This window comes from Lingula anatina, chromosome 2 (assembly GCF_051362555.1).
Source record: "Lingula anatina isolate TDL-2025a chromosome 2, LinAna3.0, whole genome shotgun sequence".
NCBI classification, from domain to species: Eukaryota; Metazoa; Brachiopoda; class Lingulata; order Lingulida; family Lingulidae; genus Lingula; species Lingula anatina.
In genome coordinates, this window is record NC_141768.1 from 28,701,800 (window position 1) to 28,721,245 (window position 19,446).

The 19,446-nt window shown below is 33.7% G+C and overlaps 3 protein-coding genes across 3 annotated transcripts; 1 reads left to right on the forward strand and 2 right to left on the reverse strand.

The window, feature by feature from the left end:
* Positions 1-361: 361 nt before the first annotated feature.
* Positions 362-9,556, reverse strand: LOC106160665 (tyrosyl-DNA phosphodiesterase 1). Its single transcript, XM_013537328.2, has 16 exons — positions 9,398-9,556; positions 8,517-9,138; positions 7,797-7,985; positions 7,478-7,521; positions 7,236-7,291; positions 6,848-6,944; positions 6,540-6,574; positions 6,207-6,299; positions 5,873-6,040; positions 5,485-5,563; positions 4,930-5,112; positions 4,496-4,611; positions 3,738-3,845; positions 3,190-3,292; positions 1,247-1,346; positions 362-884 (listed from the first exon to the last, which is right to left on the reverse strand). The coding sequence occupies exons 1-16, from the start codon at positions 9,449-9,451 to the stop codon at positions 811-813; spliced, it is 2,121 nt and encodes a 706-aa protein (XP_013392782.2). The 5' UTR covers positions 9,452-9,556; the 3' UTR covers positions 362-810.
* LOC106160664 (glia maturation factor gamma) lies at positions 9,508-14,044 on the forward strand. Its single transcript, XM_013537325.2, has 6 exons — positions 9,508-9,567; positions 11,075-11,171; positions 11,559-11,608; positions 11,841-11,973; positions 12,238-12,311; positions 12,601-14,044. The coding sequence occupies exons 1-6, from the start codon at positions 9,565-9,567 to the stop codon at positions 12,670-12,672; spliced, it is 429 nt and encodes a 142-aa protein (XP_013392779.1). The 5' UTR covers positions 9,508-9,564; the 3' UTR covers positions 12,673-14,044.
* LOC106155477 (protein cornichon homolog 1-like) lies at positions 13,820-19,401 on the reverse strand. The gene is made up of 5 exons (XM_087003366.1): positions 19,269-19,401; positions 18,704-18,772; positions 16,256-16,368; positions 15,564-15,707; positions 13,820-15,319 (listed from the first exon to the last, which is right to left on the reverse strand). Exons 1-5 carry the CDS (start codon positions 19,347-19,349, stop codon positions 15,292-15,294), a joined length of 435 nt encoding a protein of 144 aa, XP_086859492.1. The 5' UTR covers positions 19,350-19,401; the 3' UTR covers positions 13,820-15,291.
* Positions 19,402-19,446: the final 45 nt, after the last annotated feature.

Below are 19,446 nucleotides of genomic sequence, written 5' to 3' on the forward strand. Positions count from 1 at the left end.
TACCCAAAAAGATATGAAAAGGACGATGAAGTCCTGTTGGCAGTGATATTTCCTTTAATTCTAGATCAATATATATATTTTTTTAACTGAATTTGAATTAATTTCAACTTTCATTTTTGCTTCTGTATATTTTGAGAAAATAGCAATTGGATGTTTAATAAGCAAAGGACTCTAGATCGCAAGTCGGCCAGGCAAACTTTTTTAAATTCTCTTTCCTGTTTTGCTATGACTATTTCCCCCCCCCCCCCCCTTTTTACCACAAATAGACTGGAAGCATACTTAATTGAGTACTTCTATAAAGAATTTGGAGAGAAAAAAAAACAAAAATAAATAAATAAAATAATAGTTATAAAAATAATAATGGTTTCATAAACAAAAGTTTATTTTTCAAGAAATTCAAACATTTACACAAATGTCATGGATCAGATTATTGTGTATTTGCCCTTTTCCTAAAAGGGTAAGATGAACAAATGCAAGAAATGAACATCTGCACCGGCCATGTTCCCTTAAGAAGATTTATTTTTAACCAATATGTCCTGTAGAAAGGAGCACAAATCCCCTGGTTAATTTTAAATGTCAAGTTCACTTCCTCAGCTACAAATCTTAGTCTCTTAAACTGAGTAAAAAGAACGAAAATAAAGGAAGAAAGAAGTACGTCTTTCAGCCCCAATCTGTGACCAGTGGCAAATGATCTAATCCCAGATAACTACTGCATGGCCAGAGTATATGATTTTGCATTGATTTGTAGTGATTTCTCTATGAACAGAATGTGTTCTAGCCATGGGTTCCAGAGGCACAGATGGTGCCACCTCATGATGGGCACCACATGTTGCCATGGGTATCAGGGAGATCTTTATAGGGAATGTCCCACAACCATGGTCGATCTGTAAAACAATGAAGAATGGATTATTCTGATGGAAATTCATCTGGGTAGACTGCTGGTCATGTTATAGGATTATTCCAGAGTGTCTGAAAGCATAGCTATTCTTATGTTTAGAAAATGAAAAAAAAAAAAATAATAAACCTTATAAATTGATTATTATTTGTTATACAATAAGTGTTAAATATTTTAATTATTTAAAATTCCTAACTTCCAGATGAAAAAAAATTAACTTTTCCTCTGTCTGTGCACGTGTTATTCTTCAACTTCCATTCAAAAATTTAAAACCAATTAAATGGTTAATGACTGAAAAAAAAAGCACAAGAGGCCAAATACATTGTAGAAATTGTCTTTTTCAGCACTCACCTTGTTTAGTGTAAGGTGTGGGGGGAAGATCATATGGAACAGGGAATTCTCCGCTATTCTGACATTCTTTGTCTTGAACTTCAAAGAAGTTTTCAGCACCCTGCAAACCAAATTTTTAAAATATTTTTTATATTTACATTTAAAACAATGTTGTCAAATTGTCTTATTTGAATAATCACTGAAATGTGAATTTTCATTTAACAGCCTCACCTACTTCCAGGCTTTGTTTCAAATTATCATTATGTCTCTTACTCCTCTGCCTTATACATGTTTGAGATTAATCCTTGTATTTTTAACTGTGGACATAGTAAAATGGCAATTAAAAAAAGAAAAGGAAAAAAATCGTTAACAATGCTATCAGACATTAAATTAAACAAAGTGAACTTGGGAGACTGTTTCAAATACAACAAGGCAGCAAAGCTGTCAAATGTACAGACAAAAAGCAGGAAATAACTATGCACAAAATAGGCTACTGTCAATTCAGATGCAAAAGTACATTATGTTAAACTGTAAATTCAACATCAAATTTTAATTATGCTCAACAGGTAATACCAATGAAAGTAAAATGTGTAACAAGCATAAGGCTTCAGGCCCATGAGAGTTCAAGTTCACACTTTGAAAATGTATAACTTCCAGAAAAAGAAGCCAATTAGACTGCTTTTCCAACTCAGGCTGCATGCCGATTTTCGAACTTGACCTCCGTTTTAGTAAGATCGATTATTCCTGAGAGTTTCACGACAACAGGCCTATCGGTTTTCCTTGAAATGTGTTTACAGTGTTGCATATATGCTGAAAAGTGAAAAAACAGCATAACTTCTACAATAATGGCCCGATCATGCTGATTTTAGAACTTGACCTGCGTTTTATGAATATTCATCAGCTCTGTAAATATAAAGCCAAAAAGTAAAACTGCCTTCCACTTATCGTGTTTACAAGGAAAGTGCACGGCAACGACGGCGACGGCGACGACAGACACAGGTGATGGCAATATGTACAGACACATCTGTATATATTTACTGTACTGTTTGAGAACAGTAAGTGACATGGTTTTTCTTAAATGGTCATCATGGGAGCAGGTTTTTTTCAAATTTTGATGCAATATTACATAATGTTTAACAGCATGATGACCATCAATTTTTAAGAATAAAATATTAGTATCATGGATATTCAGAAAATGTGACTAGCAAAGGTCTTCAGGCCCATGGAACTTCAAAGTCACAACTTGAAAATGCCAAAATGTAAACAAGACAGCACTGTTCTGAAATGTTTTTTTTCCCATTTTTAACAATTTTTAACATAAAACAAAATTAACAGTTTACTGCCATTTTTATATTATCAACTAAGAAAATTGATGAGATGGGAAAAATATCAACAGAGCAGTGTTAAATGTCCAATTTCTTCCATTCTGAGATTCTGAACATAGTGAATGATTGAATCTGACAAACCGAATGATATGAGTTTATTTCCATTTTTGAAACTTTATTACACAATACATGATAACAAGTTTACCATCATTTTTACAAAATCAACTAACAATGTTGTAAAGATGCAGGAAATGTCAAACAAAAACTTTTACGTATCTTATTAGTTTAATAATGAGACTGTTAACATGCCTAAGAATTGAATCTGAGGAAATGTGAAAAATATGCTGAAAAGTGAAAAAACAGCATAACTTCTACAATAATGGCCCGATCATGCTGATTTTCGAACTTGACCTGCGTTTTATGAATATTCATCAGCTCTGTAAATATAAAGCCAAAAAGTAAAACTGCCCTCCACTTATCGTGTTTACAAGGAAAGTGCACGGCGCCGGCATCGGCATCGGCATCGCCATCGCCATCGCCATCGCCATCGGCGACGACAGACGCAGGTGATGGCAATATGTACAGACACATCTGTGTCTGTACATAAAAATGCATTCATTATTTCTTTCCACTACTTACAAACATTTGTGGTAGAAAAAGCACTCCTATTTCATATGATCGGATCATCAACTGAGACTGTTTCTTCTCTAAGGCTCCCCAAGCAGCTTTTGATAAATTGGAACTACAAATAATTCATATTGGTTATATAAACTGTGTAGCAAAACTACATTACATCTATTACAGAACAAGCATTATGATAGTGTACTTCACAGGAGACTCCATGATGATTTTCCTAAATCTTGACATTCAGTATATTTTATCTGCACGTTTCATTTAAATCACTGATAAACTTGCAAACTGTTTTCCAGACTACTGGAAACTAACCTCTCTACTATCAGCATGCTTCTGACTTTTTCAGCCACATCATTTCCAGCAATGGCAGAGTCCATGCTGACGGCAGAGAAGTGTGTTCTCAGCAACTTATGAAACTCAGAGTGCCTGTTTAGACAGATCTGTTCAAAAATGAACGAGCAAGTCAAATTTAAAGTTAAAAATATCAAAAAGTAATATCTATACTACAGTGATTCCAGTCCTGTACAAAACTGTGAGAAATCTACAATGATTACCTTGTTACAGCAAACCATGCAATTTTCTTAGAGTCAGGAGACATTCTAAGGTAGGTCTTAATGTGGGGCATTGCACGACTCCTGCCCTGTACTTCGGCCCTCCACTGGCTACAACAGGATATTTTACCATTATATTATCAATTGTTTAATGAACTGTCTGTATGTATTATTTGAAAATTTACTTTCAAAAACTTCCAATTTCATTGAATTAATTTGCATAAATTACATTATTACGCTTTAAGAGTTTACGTACTTCCTGCAGTACAAATTTTGACAAATTTGCATATATTAGCAAAACTTAAGTGTGGGAAATGTGATAAAAGAATGTTTCCTGTGGGAATTGGTGGATATGTAGCCTCTCTTAAATACATGCACACAGTAAAATTCCCTTGCCAAGTCTTAGGATTATAACTGGTGAATGTATTCCCTTCAGGTTATAATTCCACTAATTCCCTAAAGATGCAATATTTATTACAGCTAGTGCTTTTCCACAGCAAAATTCCTTCAATCAATATATTTATTTCATTACTCTACTTGTGTAACTTTGGTCATAGCCTTTGTAAAAAATGTGCTAGAATTAACGAAGATTTTTATTATTATTATTATTATTATTATTATTATTATTAGTCAAATATACAAAAAAGATGTGAAAAGATGTGAAAGTTACATCCAAGACAATTGGACAACTGGCTGTCACATCTTTTAAGGGTTGATATGACAGAACCCGTGTTAACATTCAAAGGCAAATCAAAACCTACTGAAAATATTCATGAAGAAATTGCTGTTTTTTAGCTGTATGGATGCTGTAAGGCACTGAGGCACCTGCTGGGTAACCTTCTAGACTGAGGCGAATGATGTCTTTAGTAGGGAATATCTGAAAGTGTACAAAGTAGTCCACTGATTCTCTTTAAAATAAACTAACATACCAGATGAAATAGACCATTTATACATGTACTAAGCTCACTAAAATACAATCTAAAAAAATAGAAACGATGCCCTCGGGTCTCAGTGTAAACCCACCTTTCAATATATTACAGTCAACACATTCAATAAAAAAAACCTGAAACCAATCAAAGTTGTGGTAAGCTTCAGCTACTTAATAACGGCACCACATATCTATTTTCAAATAAACTTTATCATTTTGATTCCTGCATAAAAATACCTAAAGCAGGTAATTGGCAAAAACACTCACGAGTTTCAAAGGTGCATCAGCAGTTCTAAGGCCGCCCAATCCCTTGGCTGTAGACAGACTTTCCCGCCATTCGGCACAAAGCCAATTGTCCTTGTTAGGTCCCATGGAGCCAATGCTAGAGAACTGTCCCACCACGGGCCACCCTTTTACCTCACTTACACTGGGGCCATGCTCCTGTAATATCTGAAAATAAAATATCTTTCTGAAATTAAACATCAACATAAGCCCATGACAGCCATCATATTTATATAGTGGATTTTATTCTGTTTTTGCTTATTTGGTAAGTGCACACGCCTCTAGCTGGCTAGAGAAAGCATAATTGTTTCTTATTGTTTCTTCTAAGGTTAATTTACGTTAATCAAAATATTTTCAAGATTTCCTTGGCCATCCAACCTTCCTGACAAACTGAACCATCAATTTTACAAATTTCTGGAAGTCTGGTTGTCATAAAAAAATATCTGTCATCTAAAGAGGAAACTGGCCATCGAAATAATGGCTGGACAGCTCTGTAAGGAAAGTCTTGCTACTATTTATTATTCTGTTGCCTCGACTTGCCTTTCTCAACTTCAAATGTCCAAATGCAGTTTTCTTTTCACCCAAGTGTCTTCCAGGTACAGATCCAAGAATGAACACTCTGTTTTTATGGCAAAACAATGAAACAAAGTCATCATCAACAATTTCTACATTTTAGTTCAGAAATATCAACTTAACAGTGAATCACTTCTTATATAATTTCAAAACCGATAAGCATGTAAACTCAATCCAATCTAAAGTAATTGTAATAAAATCACTTAAAAATTTTACTGTTAATTATACTCAAAATTAAAATTTTTGGTCACATTTAAAACAGATCTATTTTATTTTCTGTTCTCTTTCATCACACAATAAAACTAATCCATGAATTCAACATGTTCTGGGCTGAAAACATTTTCAAGAAACTTACTTTGCTGATGACATGTCATGTTGCTTAATATGTTCTTGCCACTCTTTCAATCCATTCAACTTATATGCTGATAGGTATTCTAGCAGATCTTTCTTGAAATGAGTGTCAGAATCTCCAGCACTGGCCTCACCTTTATCTAGTTTGGGAAACAGTGGGCTGATCCATACACTAAAATAATACAGTAAGATCCAGTAGTTGTATCACAATAGATTGCAGTTATATCTTTAATACAGTGTCACAAAGCAAATTCCCCAAGCCATTTGAGAAAAGTCATTTATAATTTATCATCTACCAGTAAAAATAATAATAAATTATAATAAAAAATGTGCCATACCCTTGAGTTTTCTGATACCAGTCCTGATGTATATTATTGGCTGTGGTGATTACTACCCTCATGCCGTTATCATACAGCAAAAGCATCATTTTGCTACAAAACAAACAATGCAATAATTTCATCAACAGCAATATTCATTTTATATCGATTCCATTTACGTACATGTACAATAGGTTCTAAAGTATTATGCAGATTGTACCAAAAATGTATTTCATTTTACTTTTCATTCAATAAATTAAAAAAAAAAGGTCTAGAAACTTAAACAAACACAGCCAATTTAAAACTATAATATTAATTTATAATACGTAGGTCTTTGATTCCAGGGATACTTACGTATGATGTGTTCCATACATGATCTCCATTTTTGCCTTGGAAAAAATTAGTAACAGGTATTTTATACAATTTATGACTTATACTCTAACAATCAACCTATCTTTCAATCAATATATTAAATAATTAAGACACACTGAGAGCTTCTTGATGATGTATCTAGCCCACGTAGTGGAGATCCAAGATGGCAAAGTAAGATGACTAATAGGTTCACTCACCAATTTAAAAATAATTGACTTCACGTGACTGTCTCTCAACCAAAGGGTTAGTGTCAAAATTTGTGATCATGTAACAATGGGCATTTAACTCACCTGGCAAAGTTTCACATTAGAATAGTTCATAGCAGCCATGTCATACTCAGCCTTGGTCTCTCTCTGCATCCCATGGACAATTAACAGAGGTTTAGACCTGACCAAAGCAATTATAATTAAATGGCCTCACAAAAACACAGTATTTTTAAATACAGCTAATGAAAGGAAAATAACAAAAAAGAAATCATTTTCTCTTTTGCAAAATATGATAATGATTTTCTGACTCAAATCTGCATGTGTGACAATATTAATTAAAATTATGGTAGAGTCTAAAAATGAAAAGTTAAAGTTATAAGTTACCTAGTTGGAACAAGGTTTCATTATCCACATTATTATATATGAAGATTAAAAAATTAAACAGAGAATGAATTACATGTTTTCAACTAACCTAAATTCTACAGGATACTGCTGTATTAACCATGGGATGTCAAACATATAATTGAACTGAAAATAAATAACAAATAATATTTTAAATTATGTTGCTTATTGATGACTTGTACAATATAAAGGCAAAAAAGTCATACCTCCATCAGTATTAAATAATACAAGTATGAAAATACATGTGCATAAATCATTTTATGTGATAAGCTTGAAAATTCAAAAATATTATTATCCTAACTTTAGAAGTACCTGTGCTGAAGCTTGCAAATTTCCCACTGATGTGGACAAAATATCTGTAAAAAAGCAAAAGGTTGTTTATTGCAGTCATAACTTATATAGAAATACAAAATACAATTGTAAGCTGACCCTTCAAGTTTAAATGCGGATAAAATATATGAGCGGAGCTCACAGTTTTCAAATCACTCCCTTTGACACATTTTGTCCCCATTTAAATATTTATTTTGGCTTAATAAACACCAATTCAGGGTCTTTCAAAAAATTAAAAGCAATCAAAATTTTATTCGCTCAATAAAATGTTACAATTCATAATATTCAGGTTAATCCATACCTTTAATGTGAACAGCATGCAAGTTGTGTGCATTATCAATTCCTGCTACCTTGCTCAAATAGAAGCCAAATCTGTCATTCATTTTTAAGCAATGATCAGAGCCTTTCTGGTCAAGCTTTTGTTTCTTGCTTGGTGGGGCTTCCTCATTGGAACTTGTGTCAGGAATGGAAGAGTGACCATGTTCACCTTCTACAGCAAATATTAAAGATAAAGTAAATTGTAAAGATGTACTTATACCTAAATAATAAAAACCCTACTAATAATAATTATTATCTGCAGTATATTGTATCAACAGAACAATTAGTTTGACTACAGGTCAGTTGAGATAATAACTCCCTATCACCAAAAGTGCTGTGCATTCTTAATTCCACAAAACATTCAGTAATTAACTGCATTATTAAGCTTGCACTACCAAACATTTTTGTTTAACTGAACAATAAAATTTTCACCAATCAATTATAAGCTGGCAAAAGAATAATTATCAAAATGAAACAATAAATCATAAACACTGAATCTCTGTACATTAAAAATATAATAAATTACTTAATTTTATCAGACAATGAAAATTTTCTTGGGGACTTTGTAAAATAAATATTAAAACTTTTATTATCAGTTAAGAATATCTCACAAGTCTAGATAAAGATGAACATAACACAGAAAAGATATAATGTACTGTAAATAGGAATGAATGACTTTCATTTGTAGTAACACATTGTCTACCTGGATGACAGAATGCTTTAAGGTGCTTGGGATTTTTTCTATAACATGTCTTTCCAAATTTGCACTTTGGTCTTTTGTCTTTGCTGTCTTGTTTGTAATCATCAGATTCTTCCAAAGCTGGTTTTGATCTAGATGGACTTTTCTTTAGAGATTTTCCCTGACAGTTGTCCTCATCAGAGTTGTCACTTTCTGATATTTCGTGAAGGGAAGAAGATAATGAGTCATTATGAACAGTCTTGGAAAACTTTGGCTCAAAATTGTCTGTGTCAGAGTCGCTATCTGATATCTCATGAGAATAACTCGAGGAAACACTTGTTTCTAGTTTCTTGTATTTATCCATTGCTGTACTTTCCAAACTGACTGATTGATTTTCAAAGAGACTGTTATTTGTTGAAGAACTGTTATGAATTTCTGGCACTTGTAGTATACTGGTATCAGAATATGTTTCATAAACTGCTCCGTCTTCACGTATGCCTCTTACATTCTGTGTGGGAGATTTTAATGGATGATTGCATGTGGAATCTTCATCTACATCTGAATTATTCTGGATCTGTTCAGCAACTGTTAGTGCAAAAAGATGATCTTCTTGCAGCTGCCTTTCAACATCTTCATCTCTGTTAAGCTGTAATTAGTTTTACACACTGTACACGTAGTAAATTGAAATATATCGCAGGTATACTAAGTTTCTAGGTCTACCAGATTATGTGGGACCAGTACAGTCTACAGACCTGGGTTTAAGCGTGAGGGTTCTACATGTACGTTTACACTGCACATGTGTACTGCTACTCTAAGTTTTAACGTTATTTAAGTTTGCAAATAAAAATTAAGAAACACGGTGCATCACACGCAAATCACAAGATGGTATATGAGGTATGTTTCACCTCGATTTGCAATCGTTTTGCAAAATCTTCATCGCTTTCCCCGGGTAAGGCCATAAACAATCTGATACAGCAACTAACAGCACATGTACACTGTGGCTTGTCTTGTATACAGGGTATTAACTAGCAATCGATACAAAAGGGGAGTAACTTCCTGAAACTGATTCCAAATGGTAACTATGGTTAGATTTAGTGGTGTTTTTGTAGCATTTAAAAACGTTGTTGGCTTAACTTAAATATTTTAAAGAGTTTTGTATAAAGCTAAATTACAAGTTGAGGTTGACATGCCTGTATTTTCAATGGTGTCACATATGAATCATTTCCTCTCTCAAATTGGTAGTGCTTTTTTGTTTTGCTATCCACATTCCATACACCTTAAAACCATTAAAGCCCTTTAACAACTTTTTCTGGAGCTTAGATGATGTTGAAACTTCCATCAGAGGTTTAAGATATGGTCACTAGTATGACCGGCCAGTCATTTTAAAGCTAAATTAACTATAAATTTAATTAAAAGTTGAATCCAAATGCAGAGAGGGATAGATAAATGATTCATGAGTACATGAGAATTGCTTATTTCCCCAGGAAAATCCATTTTGGTAGGTATATCCCATGGAGTTCCCTTTAATTTAACATAAAATGAACATATTGGTGTTTAGTTACTTTTTTATGCCCCCCCCCCCTTTCCCCAGCCTTCTCAGTCTTTGCTTTTCAGTGTTTTTCATATTCAATTATGTGATGGCCTTGATCAGTGTCTCTGGCATTATTTTTAAAGCTCATTGATTCATTCAAATATGATAATTGCTAACACAATTTTAGGGGAGAACATAGAAAAATCAAGAAAGCAAATTGCCATTTAAACCACTTAATTGGAATAGAAGAACTAGAATTGTTGATCAAAGTTACCACATCACCAAATTAAAAAAAAAAAATTAAAAAGCCACAGACTTTGTCTGTGCATTATTATTGGTATGATAGTAAAACACTTAGGCTTCGTTCACATGCAATGTCTATTTTCTATTTTCTATTTTCGGTATGTCTTATGATCACGGTCTGTGCACTGAATATCCCGCGGCGTAATTACTGGCAGCGCGAGCCAGTTACTATAAGTTACTATAAGTACTATAAGTTACTATAAGTAACTGGCTCGCGCTGCCAGTAATTACGCCGCGGGATATTCAGTGCACAGACCGTGATCATAAGACATACCGAAAATAGAAAATAGAAAATAGAAAATAGACATTGCATGTGAACGAAGCCTTATAGTCTGAGACCTGAATGCTAAGTGAATTAAGAAATGAACCCATTTGTTTTGTATAAATCACTAGTGGGCTTGATTTGGTCTGTAAGTGCAATTTAAGATCACAGATTGTCTTACATGATCTTAAACCATAAGTAAGACCATTCCTGGTCTAACAGCCAATTAATTTGTCTCACCTTACACATTCTCCTAATGTCAGTAGAGGTGTCCTCTATTGTGAGGGGAGGTAACCCCCATTGTGAGGGGAGGAAACTGCTTGACCACTTAAGTAGATGTTAGATCACTTTGAACTTAAAAGCAGATTCAGTCCTTTTTAAGACTACTGCTATAATGATTGAGATCGTGTAAGATCACTAGTGTTCTTAAATTGCACTTTAAGATCAAATCCAACCCACTAGTGAATGTATTTTGCTTACTTCTAGGCTCAGAACGTCAAAGTTTGTGAAGTTGAACCAAAAATCAAAGAAACAATGAGGAAATTTAAATTTAGGAAAGAAAAAAATAATGCTGCAGTTATATGTAAGTAAATGACATACTGAGTAGTTATGCCTGTATTATAAAGTCATTGTGTTATAACTTAAAATCAGTTTAGTTGTAATACAAAATTTAGAAAAAAATATCAGTTGTTGTGCATGCAAAATTTAAAAAAACAACAAACAAACAGAATACGTGATATGCAAAATTTTGCAGTTATCTATTTCAGAATTGACGTAATGGAAACATTTGTCATGTAACAACTGATTGTTATGTACTTGGTGTAAATAAATAAATAACTGATGATATAATAACCTTTTGAAAGCAGGTAATGATAATGAAAGAAAAGACACATTTAGCTTGGTATTGCTTTTTGAGACATTTCTGTTTATCATTTCACTTGTTCATTGTTGTTAATATTGCTTTTTTCAGTGAAAATTGACATGGAAAACATGACAGTAGTTTTAGATGAAGAAATAGAAGTGAGTGCCTGTCTCTGCAGGTTTCTACATGTTACCAGTTATTAAGACAATTGTTACAGATTTTTATCTCTAGATTATCAGTTAGTATTTTATTAATCTAGCTTAATTTTTAAATAAAATTGTTGGAATTACGACAAGTTTTTTAAAAATCAAATATGTAGTAACATCACAGTTTCTTTTCCACTGTAGCAGATATTAATGTTGTGTCATTTCTTTATTTTTATGTTTGCAGGATTGCACTATGGACGATCTACAAAATGAGTTGCCTGATCACCAACCAAGATTTGTAGTCTATAGTTACTGTTACAATCATGATGATGGGCGTGTTTCATATCCTCTATGCTTCATCTTTGTTAGTCCTATAGGTACTGGTACTGTTGCAGAGATTATAAATTCTATTTGAAATTATTTTTAATACTTGTTGGAACAAATGCCAGAAAATTCACATTTTGTTTATGATGAATAAGCTTTCCTTGTCTTCTTGTCTTTCTTGAAGTTCATGATTGTATGACTGATCTGAATGTAATTTCATTTACTTGTTTTCTTGAGTTACTGAATCACTATTGCCGCAGTTGAAATAAGTAGTGATATAAATACTATGACAGTCTTGTATTCTTTAATTTAAACAGGGTGCAAGCCAGAAATGCAAATGATGTATGCAGGCAGTAAAAATGGATTAGTTCAAGAATTAGATGTGACAAAGGTATGGTGACAAGTATGATTATGAATTGTGTTCATAAAGTATTAACTCATTAAAATAAATCAGATAAATAGTGTTAGCAAAACTTTCATGCCCCTAGGCAATATAGGCATATTAAATTAAATTTTTACTTAGAATTTTAAAATTAAATTTGCAATTATTGTGTTTATGGGTGTTATTATAAATACTATTGTTATTTTCATAAATATTTGCATATTTAACTTTTTCAGTGATCCTCTAAATACAAATTTAAGATTTAAAAAAAATAATTTTATATCTTTATCACTTGCAGATTTTTGAAGTCAGAAACACAGAGGAACTCACAGAAGAATGGTTAAAACAAAAATTATCATTTTTCCGTTAGTGACTGCATTTTTACTGAAAAACCAAGACCGAAAACACAGTGAAATACATATCCAGTGAATAAGTATTCTGGGGCCAGTTTACCTGAGATGAAGATTTACTAAGCTGAGACAAGACATTAGTAGTTAAGTCTTCTTGAAATCAAAAAAATTGGTTCATGAAGTAAAAAAAAACGCCTTGTGTTGATGAGTTAAGATCTTTCAGTGACTGTGCTAACTAAATAACCATACATACATTAATTTCCTTGTTATTACTTAAAGGGATAACATCTGTTCATTTTGGCCAAAAAATGAATTTTTCTGGGGTAAAGGACAATTTTCCCATACTTCCCAATAGTTAATGAAAACATTCCCACATTCAAAGTTAGTCCCTGTTTTTTTTTCTGAAAAGTTTGGTTTTTTGTAATATTCTCTTAAGAGATTATTACAGAAGTGTAGCCATGTATGGAGGTCACATGATGTGATAGGAAGCACAAACTCCAGTTGTTAATTAACAGTTGTTATCCCTTTAAATGCACAACAGGTACTGCAACCTAAGAATAATTCTCTGCATTCCCATCTTGACTGAACTGCTATTCCAACCAGCAGTTAAGCAAATTGTAATTTTGAAAAAATATTGTCAAGCATATTTTAAAGTTATTTAAAGTTGTTTGTAAAATTGACCTTAGATGAATGTCTAGTAATCTTTTGATATTTTTCAAAAGCAAGTGAAGTTTAGCTGAAAGTGGCCTCAAAAGAAACTGAATTATTGATAATAAAGGTAATTCTTAATATGCTTTGTGAATATGTGTATAGGAGGGAAAAGGGAAGGAGAAGAAAGGACAATTTATTTGGCCAGGGAAGTGCATATTTATCAGTTTTACCTCTATTGGCCAGAGAAAGCTTGGTCAGTTTTTTTTCCCTGTTGTAATGCTACTCTCTAGAACTTGTCTACAGTCATTAATATTTAGTAGGACAACAAAGCAGGTCTATGGGTGATAGAATTGATATTGTGTAATCTTCTCACATTGTGTATACCTAGGTCAATGCAGCCCATGCAGATTCTCCATGTTGATTGACACTTACATTAACATGAACTTTCGTGAACAGACAATAATTTGCTGTCAGTTTATGCAAAGCTGGTCATTGAGTAATAAAAAACAAAAACAATTTTGTGAATTTTTTCAATCTTATTAATAGCTTTAAAACCTTCTTGAATACGGGACAAAACTTCTTCAAATAGTTCATTTTATGATGAGTAACCTAAATTGATTATGTTGGCATAAAAAAACCTGCTAATTAGAAAACTTCAAACAATAAATATATCTATATCAGTTAAGTACAAAGTTTTATTTGACAATTTTCTGCATTACCAGAATCAAAGCAATGAATAGCCCCCCCCCCCCCCCCCCCAAAAAAAAGCATTTATTGTAAACTGTCAAAAGATAATTCGATTGTCCTGTGGAAGCATACACTTTTCAAATAATGAACAAGTGGGGGTTGATGCTCAGCTAAAAAATAAGGTTTGAGTTTTCAAGGCTATGAGAAATTACTTTTAAGAAAATAAGAAACAGTTTATCTATTCAACACAAATTTGTCATAGGATTTGATACAAAAAAAAATCAATATTATAAAATTAGAGGTCTGTAACTTTTTTCAGTGACTTGGCAACCTTCTAACACTAATTGAAAACTAGGACATTATCTTATTTGCCTAGCTTAAATGAATTGTCCATTGAGAACTCAGCTGGAAAAATTCTGCATACACACACACAAAAAATCATTTGCCACAGATGACTTACTAAACTAAGCAACGGATCACAATGATGTTTATAGATTTAGCAAATAAACTGGTTGTCAATCTCCAAATATGATAAAATGGACACATATCCACTCACACAGTGAATGGCGGCAAACTATTTTCATTATACTGACAGACAGCAAATGCCCTACTTATAGACCAGAAATTCAAATATGCAATGCTTTCGCTTACAAATGTTATAAACAATGATTACATGTACAAGTACAAAAATTGTGCCTGAAGACAAGAAAAAAAGAACTATTAATCAAGCAAAAGACTAATATAAATTTTTCTATTTTTTTTCCTAGTCACTTTGCTAAAAGAATAACCAACTACATTATCTTTCCAAAAATGTCTCAAAAGTGTTACAGAAATAACTCACAAAATTAATGTCTTTAACAAAGAATGTTCAGAAACAACTACTATGATCAACTTTACCAATTTTACATATCAAATGTCTTACAGTATAAAAGCTAAAAAGACTGGCATTTACATAAATGAGGCTTTACCAGGGACAGCCATCACAATTACTTTGAGCAGCACACAAGGAATATCAACTGCAGGTGCAAGGGAAATAGATGACATTGTCTTCCAAACATGTTTATTTTCATTTGATCTATCAGTAATAAGGATGAGAGATCACTTTCCTAGTGAATAAGCCACACATTTGTCTCTGAAATGGGATATTTCTGCAGATACGTGAGCAGCTTTGTTCAACATCTCGTTCTTTTGAAAACCAATGTGTACATTCCATTTTGTCGTCTTGTACCTGTCACGGCTTGCATGTCGTTGTCTTATAATTGAATTTTCCCCCGGATGAAACCAAATGACATGAACCGCTTTTAGGATGTCACAAGCACATAAATCATACTGAAATAAATAAAATTTGACATGAAAAATCATAATCCCCATATTTGAAAATGTTAACTTACACTATGTTAATACTTTGTTTAGACATTTCACTAAACTGGATTTCAAACATCTATATTCAACCACTAAAATCAATGACAGACCTTTATACTGTATGAAATCAGCAAATGTTTTTCTTACTTGCGCATTGGCTGCTTGCTTGTATAAACAACTTTATAATTATTTAAATGCTTTAAATCATTACCTGTATAAGTAATAGAAAAAAGAGAGAAGATAGAATGCTAGCTTGACCCATCCTTCTTTCTGAGCTCTGCTTAGTTCATCAGCATTCATTATGCTAGTGGGGTCATACAAGCCAGGGCCACTCATAACGGGCCTATGAAGATACCTACAAAATTATAATTTTCAGCATTATCAAGTAACTTTATATGTTACTGTTAAAGAAAACTGCACATAAAAATATGAAATTGCAATTCATCCCTCTCTTGCCTGCATTTAGTATATGTATAGACTTGTTCTGTAAAAATTGTTAAGTGTATGTTAAGCTCCCCCCCACCCCCCACCCATAAATAAGTGTACGTTTTATGGAAAGCTTAATCCCCTTCCCCTCAGATGACACGTTTCAAAATCCTGGATAAATCCTTGGCTTCATTCACATGTAATGTCTATTTTCTAAATTCTATTTTCTATTCGCGGTATGTCTTATGATCACGGTCTGTGCCCTGAATATCCCGCGGCGTAATTACTGGCAGCGCGAGCCAGTTACTATAAGTTACTATAAGTAACTGGCTTGCGCTGCCAGTAATTACGCGGCGGGATATTCAGGACACAGACCGTGATCATAAGATAGCGCGAATAGAAAATAGAATTTAGAAAATAGACATTCCATGTGAACGAAGCCCTTGTTTCTAGCATGACTTTGATATGTATACAAACCTGTTGACATGGTAAGCAATTAGGGGAACATTCAGCAGTACAGTGCCCCACTGCCAGGCAAATACAAATAAGATTGTAAAAAGGGCATGGATCCCATACTCTGGCAGCACCAACTGAAACACAACATACACAAACTGAATGTTATAAGTGCAACTTTCAGGAAGAAAACATTCAATACAATCCGGCACTTTTGACAATGCAATGACAAAATGAATGTCAATAGCGGTGGGGTACTTAAATATAGAAATCAAAATGGATATAGAACTACTGGTTTCTGTATCTGAGAGATTATAGGATAATGTAATACCAGACTAAAAATATACAAAACTAGAGGATCAGAGAGGCGATACCGCCTCCGGATATTGTACCACCAGCTGGAGTAAGAGCATTCGAATGGAAACCCCCCCAAAAAAGGGACACCACAACCAGTCTTGTCCTTGACAAGCTCTATGCAATAAACAAGAATTCTCAAAGTATGAAAAAAAAATCGAAAAAAATATAACATAAAAATGGTTCAATCAAGTGGATTTTCCAATTGGCCTGTATTTTCCTAACATTGATCACTCCTGTGATTTTCTGGACAATAGGCCTATTGCTTTTCCTTGAAATGAGTTATCAGTGTTGCATATATGCTGAGAAAAGAGAAAACCTAGGGGCAACACTGGGCATATCTCTGCTTGTTTTGAAGATGTGAGGGGCACGAAAATATGCAAAGTTCAGTTCATGATGAAAAAGTAGGTCAATTTCAAGGTCACAGTACATGACTTTCTATTCAAGTTCAATAGTAACTATGGGCATTTCCTTGCCAATTTTGGAAATGTAAAGGTCAGAAAACATGCGAAGTACAGTTCATCATAAAAAGTAGGTCAAAGGTCAATTTCAAGGTCACAGTTAGATTGCCAGTATAAGACTTCCTATTTAGATTCAATAGTAACTATGGGCTTATCTCTGCCAGTTTTTGAGATATAAGGGAGAGAATTTTTTCAAAGTTCAGTTCATGGTGAAAAGTAGGTCAAAGGTCAATTTCAAGGTCACAGTTAGATTACCAGTATATGACTTCCCACTCAAGTTCAACAGTAACTATGGATGTACCTCTGCCAGTTTTAGAGATATAAGGGCTGGAAAATTTGAAAGTTCAGTTCATGGTGAAAATTAGGTCAGATGTCAATTTCAGGATCACAGTTAGATTGCCATTATATGACTTCCTATTCAAGTTCAATAGTAACTATGGGCGTATCTTTGCCAGTTTTGGAGATATAAAGATCAGAAAACTTGCAAAGTGCATTTCATCATGAAAGTAGGTCAAAGGTCAATTTCAAGGTCACAGTTATATTACCAGTATATGACTTCCTATTCAAGTTCAAAAGTAACTATGGGCATATCTCTGCTAATTTTAGAGTATTTCACATTTTATTTTCACCACTGAATTTAGGATGTTGAACTTTTTGATATAGTGCAATGCCTTAGCCGTATTGAAAACAAAAAAATAGACACCACCCCCCAGTGTTGCCCTTGACAAGTTCTACAAAATGCATAAAACAAGAGGTCTCTAGCATTAACAGTACCAGAATTAGAGAGAGTTTTCAGTTTCGACATCTAATAGCTGCTGCTACCATGAAAATGCACCGATTGACCCCAAACTCACGAAAATGAAAGATGAATTTAAGGGTAACACCTGCCCATAATATTATAGGTAAGATCTGTTAAGTTTCTGAAAATTGGCTGAAATAAAAATTTTCTTGCAAAAATTTCCAATTTTTAGAAAATTTTGGCCCATTTGACTTTGAAATAAAGGTCAAAGGTCAAATCCAAGGGCATACTTGAAATCCTCACATATGACTTTCGGTCAGCCATCTGTAGAAATTTTTCCCATAATTCCATTGGTTTGGGAGATATTTAGCATTGAATTTTCAAAAATTTTGACAAGGGTGCATTTCAACGAGCGTCACGCCCAGGTCAATGCACCAACTGAGACAAAAAAACCTGGGTGTTCAAGTTGAGATTATATGTGACCTAAATCCAAGAGATGGGGACACAGGTCCTTGCGGTCTAGGAGGAGAAGCGGTAACGGTGACTTGTATCCCACGTCATCCTGCGGAGCTGCAGGAGCCGCAGGAGCCGCAGGAGCCGGCGGAGCCGGCGGAGCTGTACGAGACGGGTCGGGACTAAAACCATGAGTACCGCCAGCGTACACGCTGGTGGTACTAATGAATGTGCAACTGCATATAAATTCTCAAAATAGCTTGTATAATCATGTAAATGTAATTTGCTCTCTTGATTTTAAGGTCATGTAGAGAGCAAAGTGGGCTGCTGCCCAAGCATTACTAGTACATAAAATGCTTTTTTAGCAAATGGCTTGATAATGGTCCTCTAATTGTAAGCTAGAAGTCCTTTTGCCAAGTATCTATATTTTCAACCTTGAACTACAGTATCCATAGCAATACTCACTGGATTTAAACTATTACACTGGTCTATTGGGTTCTTGTAGTCAGTTTTTAGTTCATCAAATGCAATAATCTGAAAGATAAATAGCATTTTGGAATATAATGCAACAATGTGAAAACCCAAAACAAAGACATCAAGATGATTTTTTTCCTCAAAATAATGTAGATATGGAATGGCCAAGCATTATATGACCTATCAAAACCAACTTTAAAACATCTAATCTTCAATAATAGAAGAAAAGATCTGACCAGAAAAGATCACCCTATTATAATCACAGTGATGATGGAATAAGGGTGGATCCAATTAATCGCCAGAAATCATGTCATGACAATAATTTACTTTATTCAACGGAAGTAGTGTGATTTAAAAATACAAATGTACATGGCCTGCTTGATTATTATCTAGGATTGCATAACAATTATTAACATGTAACGTTAGTTGTCGTAATTATGTCACTATTTAAAAGCCGGTGGAGGAGAAGTCATCATGCATGAATTTAAAGTATGCAATTGTACATAATCCAAATGAAAAACACAAATAGAAACCTTTATACTCTCCATGTACTTACGTGATAAATAGCAAAAAATATCAAAAACGCCGTTAAAATTAGAGCCAAAATGTAACAAAACGCAGCAAATGTGAATGCCATTTCCTCGCCTTACAAGTCCTGAAATGCACTGAAGATGGCGCTACAAAATGAAGCTCTTTTACACTGTGTGATGACAGTAGCTTTTGCCGTCACGTTC

Excerpts from the sequence above, each read along its gene's own strand:
- LOC106160665 (XM_013537328.2), bottom strand. The coding sequence starts at position 9,451 with ATGGCCTTACCCGGGGAAAGCGATGAAGATTTTGCAAAACGATTGCAA. Across the intron at positions 7,986-8,516 it reads TAAAGCATTCTGTCATCCAG|AAGGTGAACATGGTCACTCT; the intron begins GTAGACAATGTG and ends TATTTGCTGTAG. Across the intron at positions 6,041-6,206 it reads TGGTATCAGAAAACTCAAGG|TGTATGGATCAGCCCACTGT; the intron begins GTATGGCACATT and ends GTATTATTTTAG.
- LOC106160664 (XM_013537325.2), top strand. Across the intron at positions 11,172-11,558 it reads AAATAATGCTGCAGTTATAT|TGAAAATTGACATGGAAAAC; the intron begins GTAAGTAAATGA and ends TGCTTTTTTCAG. Across the intron at positions 11,609-11,840 it reads TTTTAGATGAAGAAATAGAA|GATTGCACTATGGACGATCT; the intron begins GTGAGTGCCTGT and ends TTATGTTTGCAG.
- LOC106155477 (XM_087003366.1), bottom strand. The coding sequence starts at position 19,349 with ATGGCATTCACATTTGCTGCGTTTTGTTACATTTTGGCTCTAATTTTA. Across the intron at positions 16,369-18,703 it reads AGTGTAATAGTTTAAATCCA|TTGGTGCTGCCAGAGTATGG; the intron begins GTGAGTATTGCT and ends GTTGTGTTTCAG. Across the intron at positions 15,320-15,563 it reads TTTTTCTATTACTTATACAG|TATGATTTATGTGCTTGTGA; the intron begins GTAATGATTTAA and ends TATTTATTTCAG.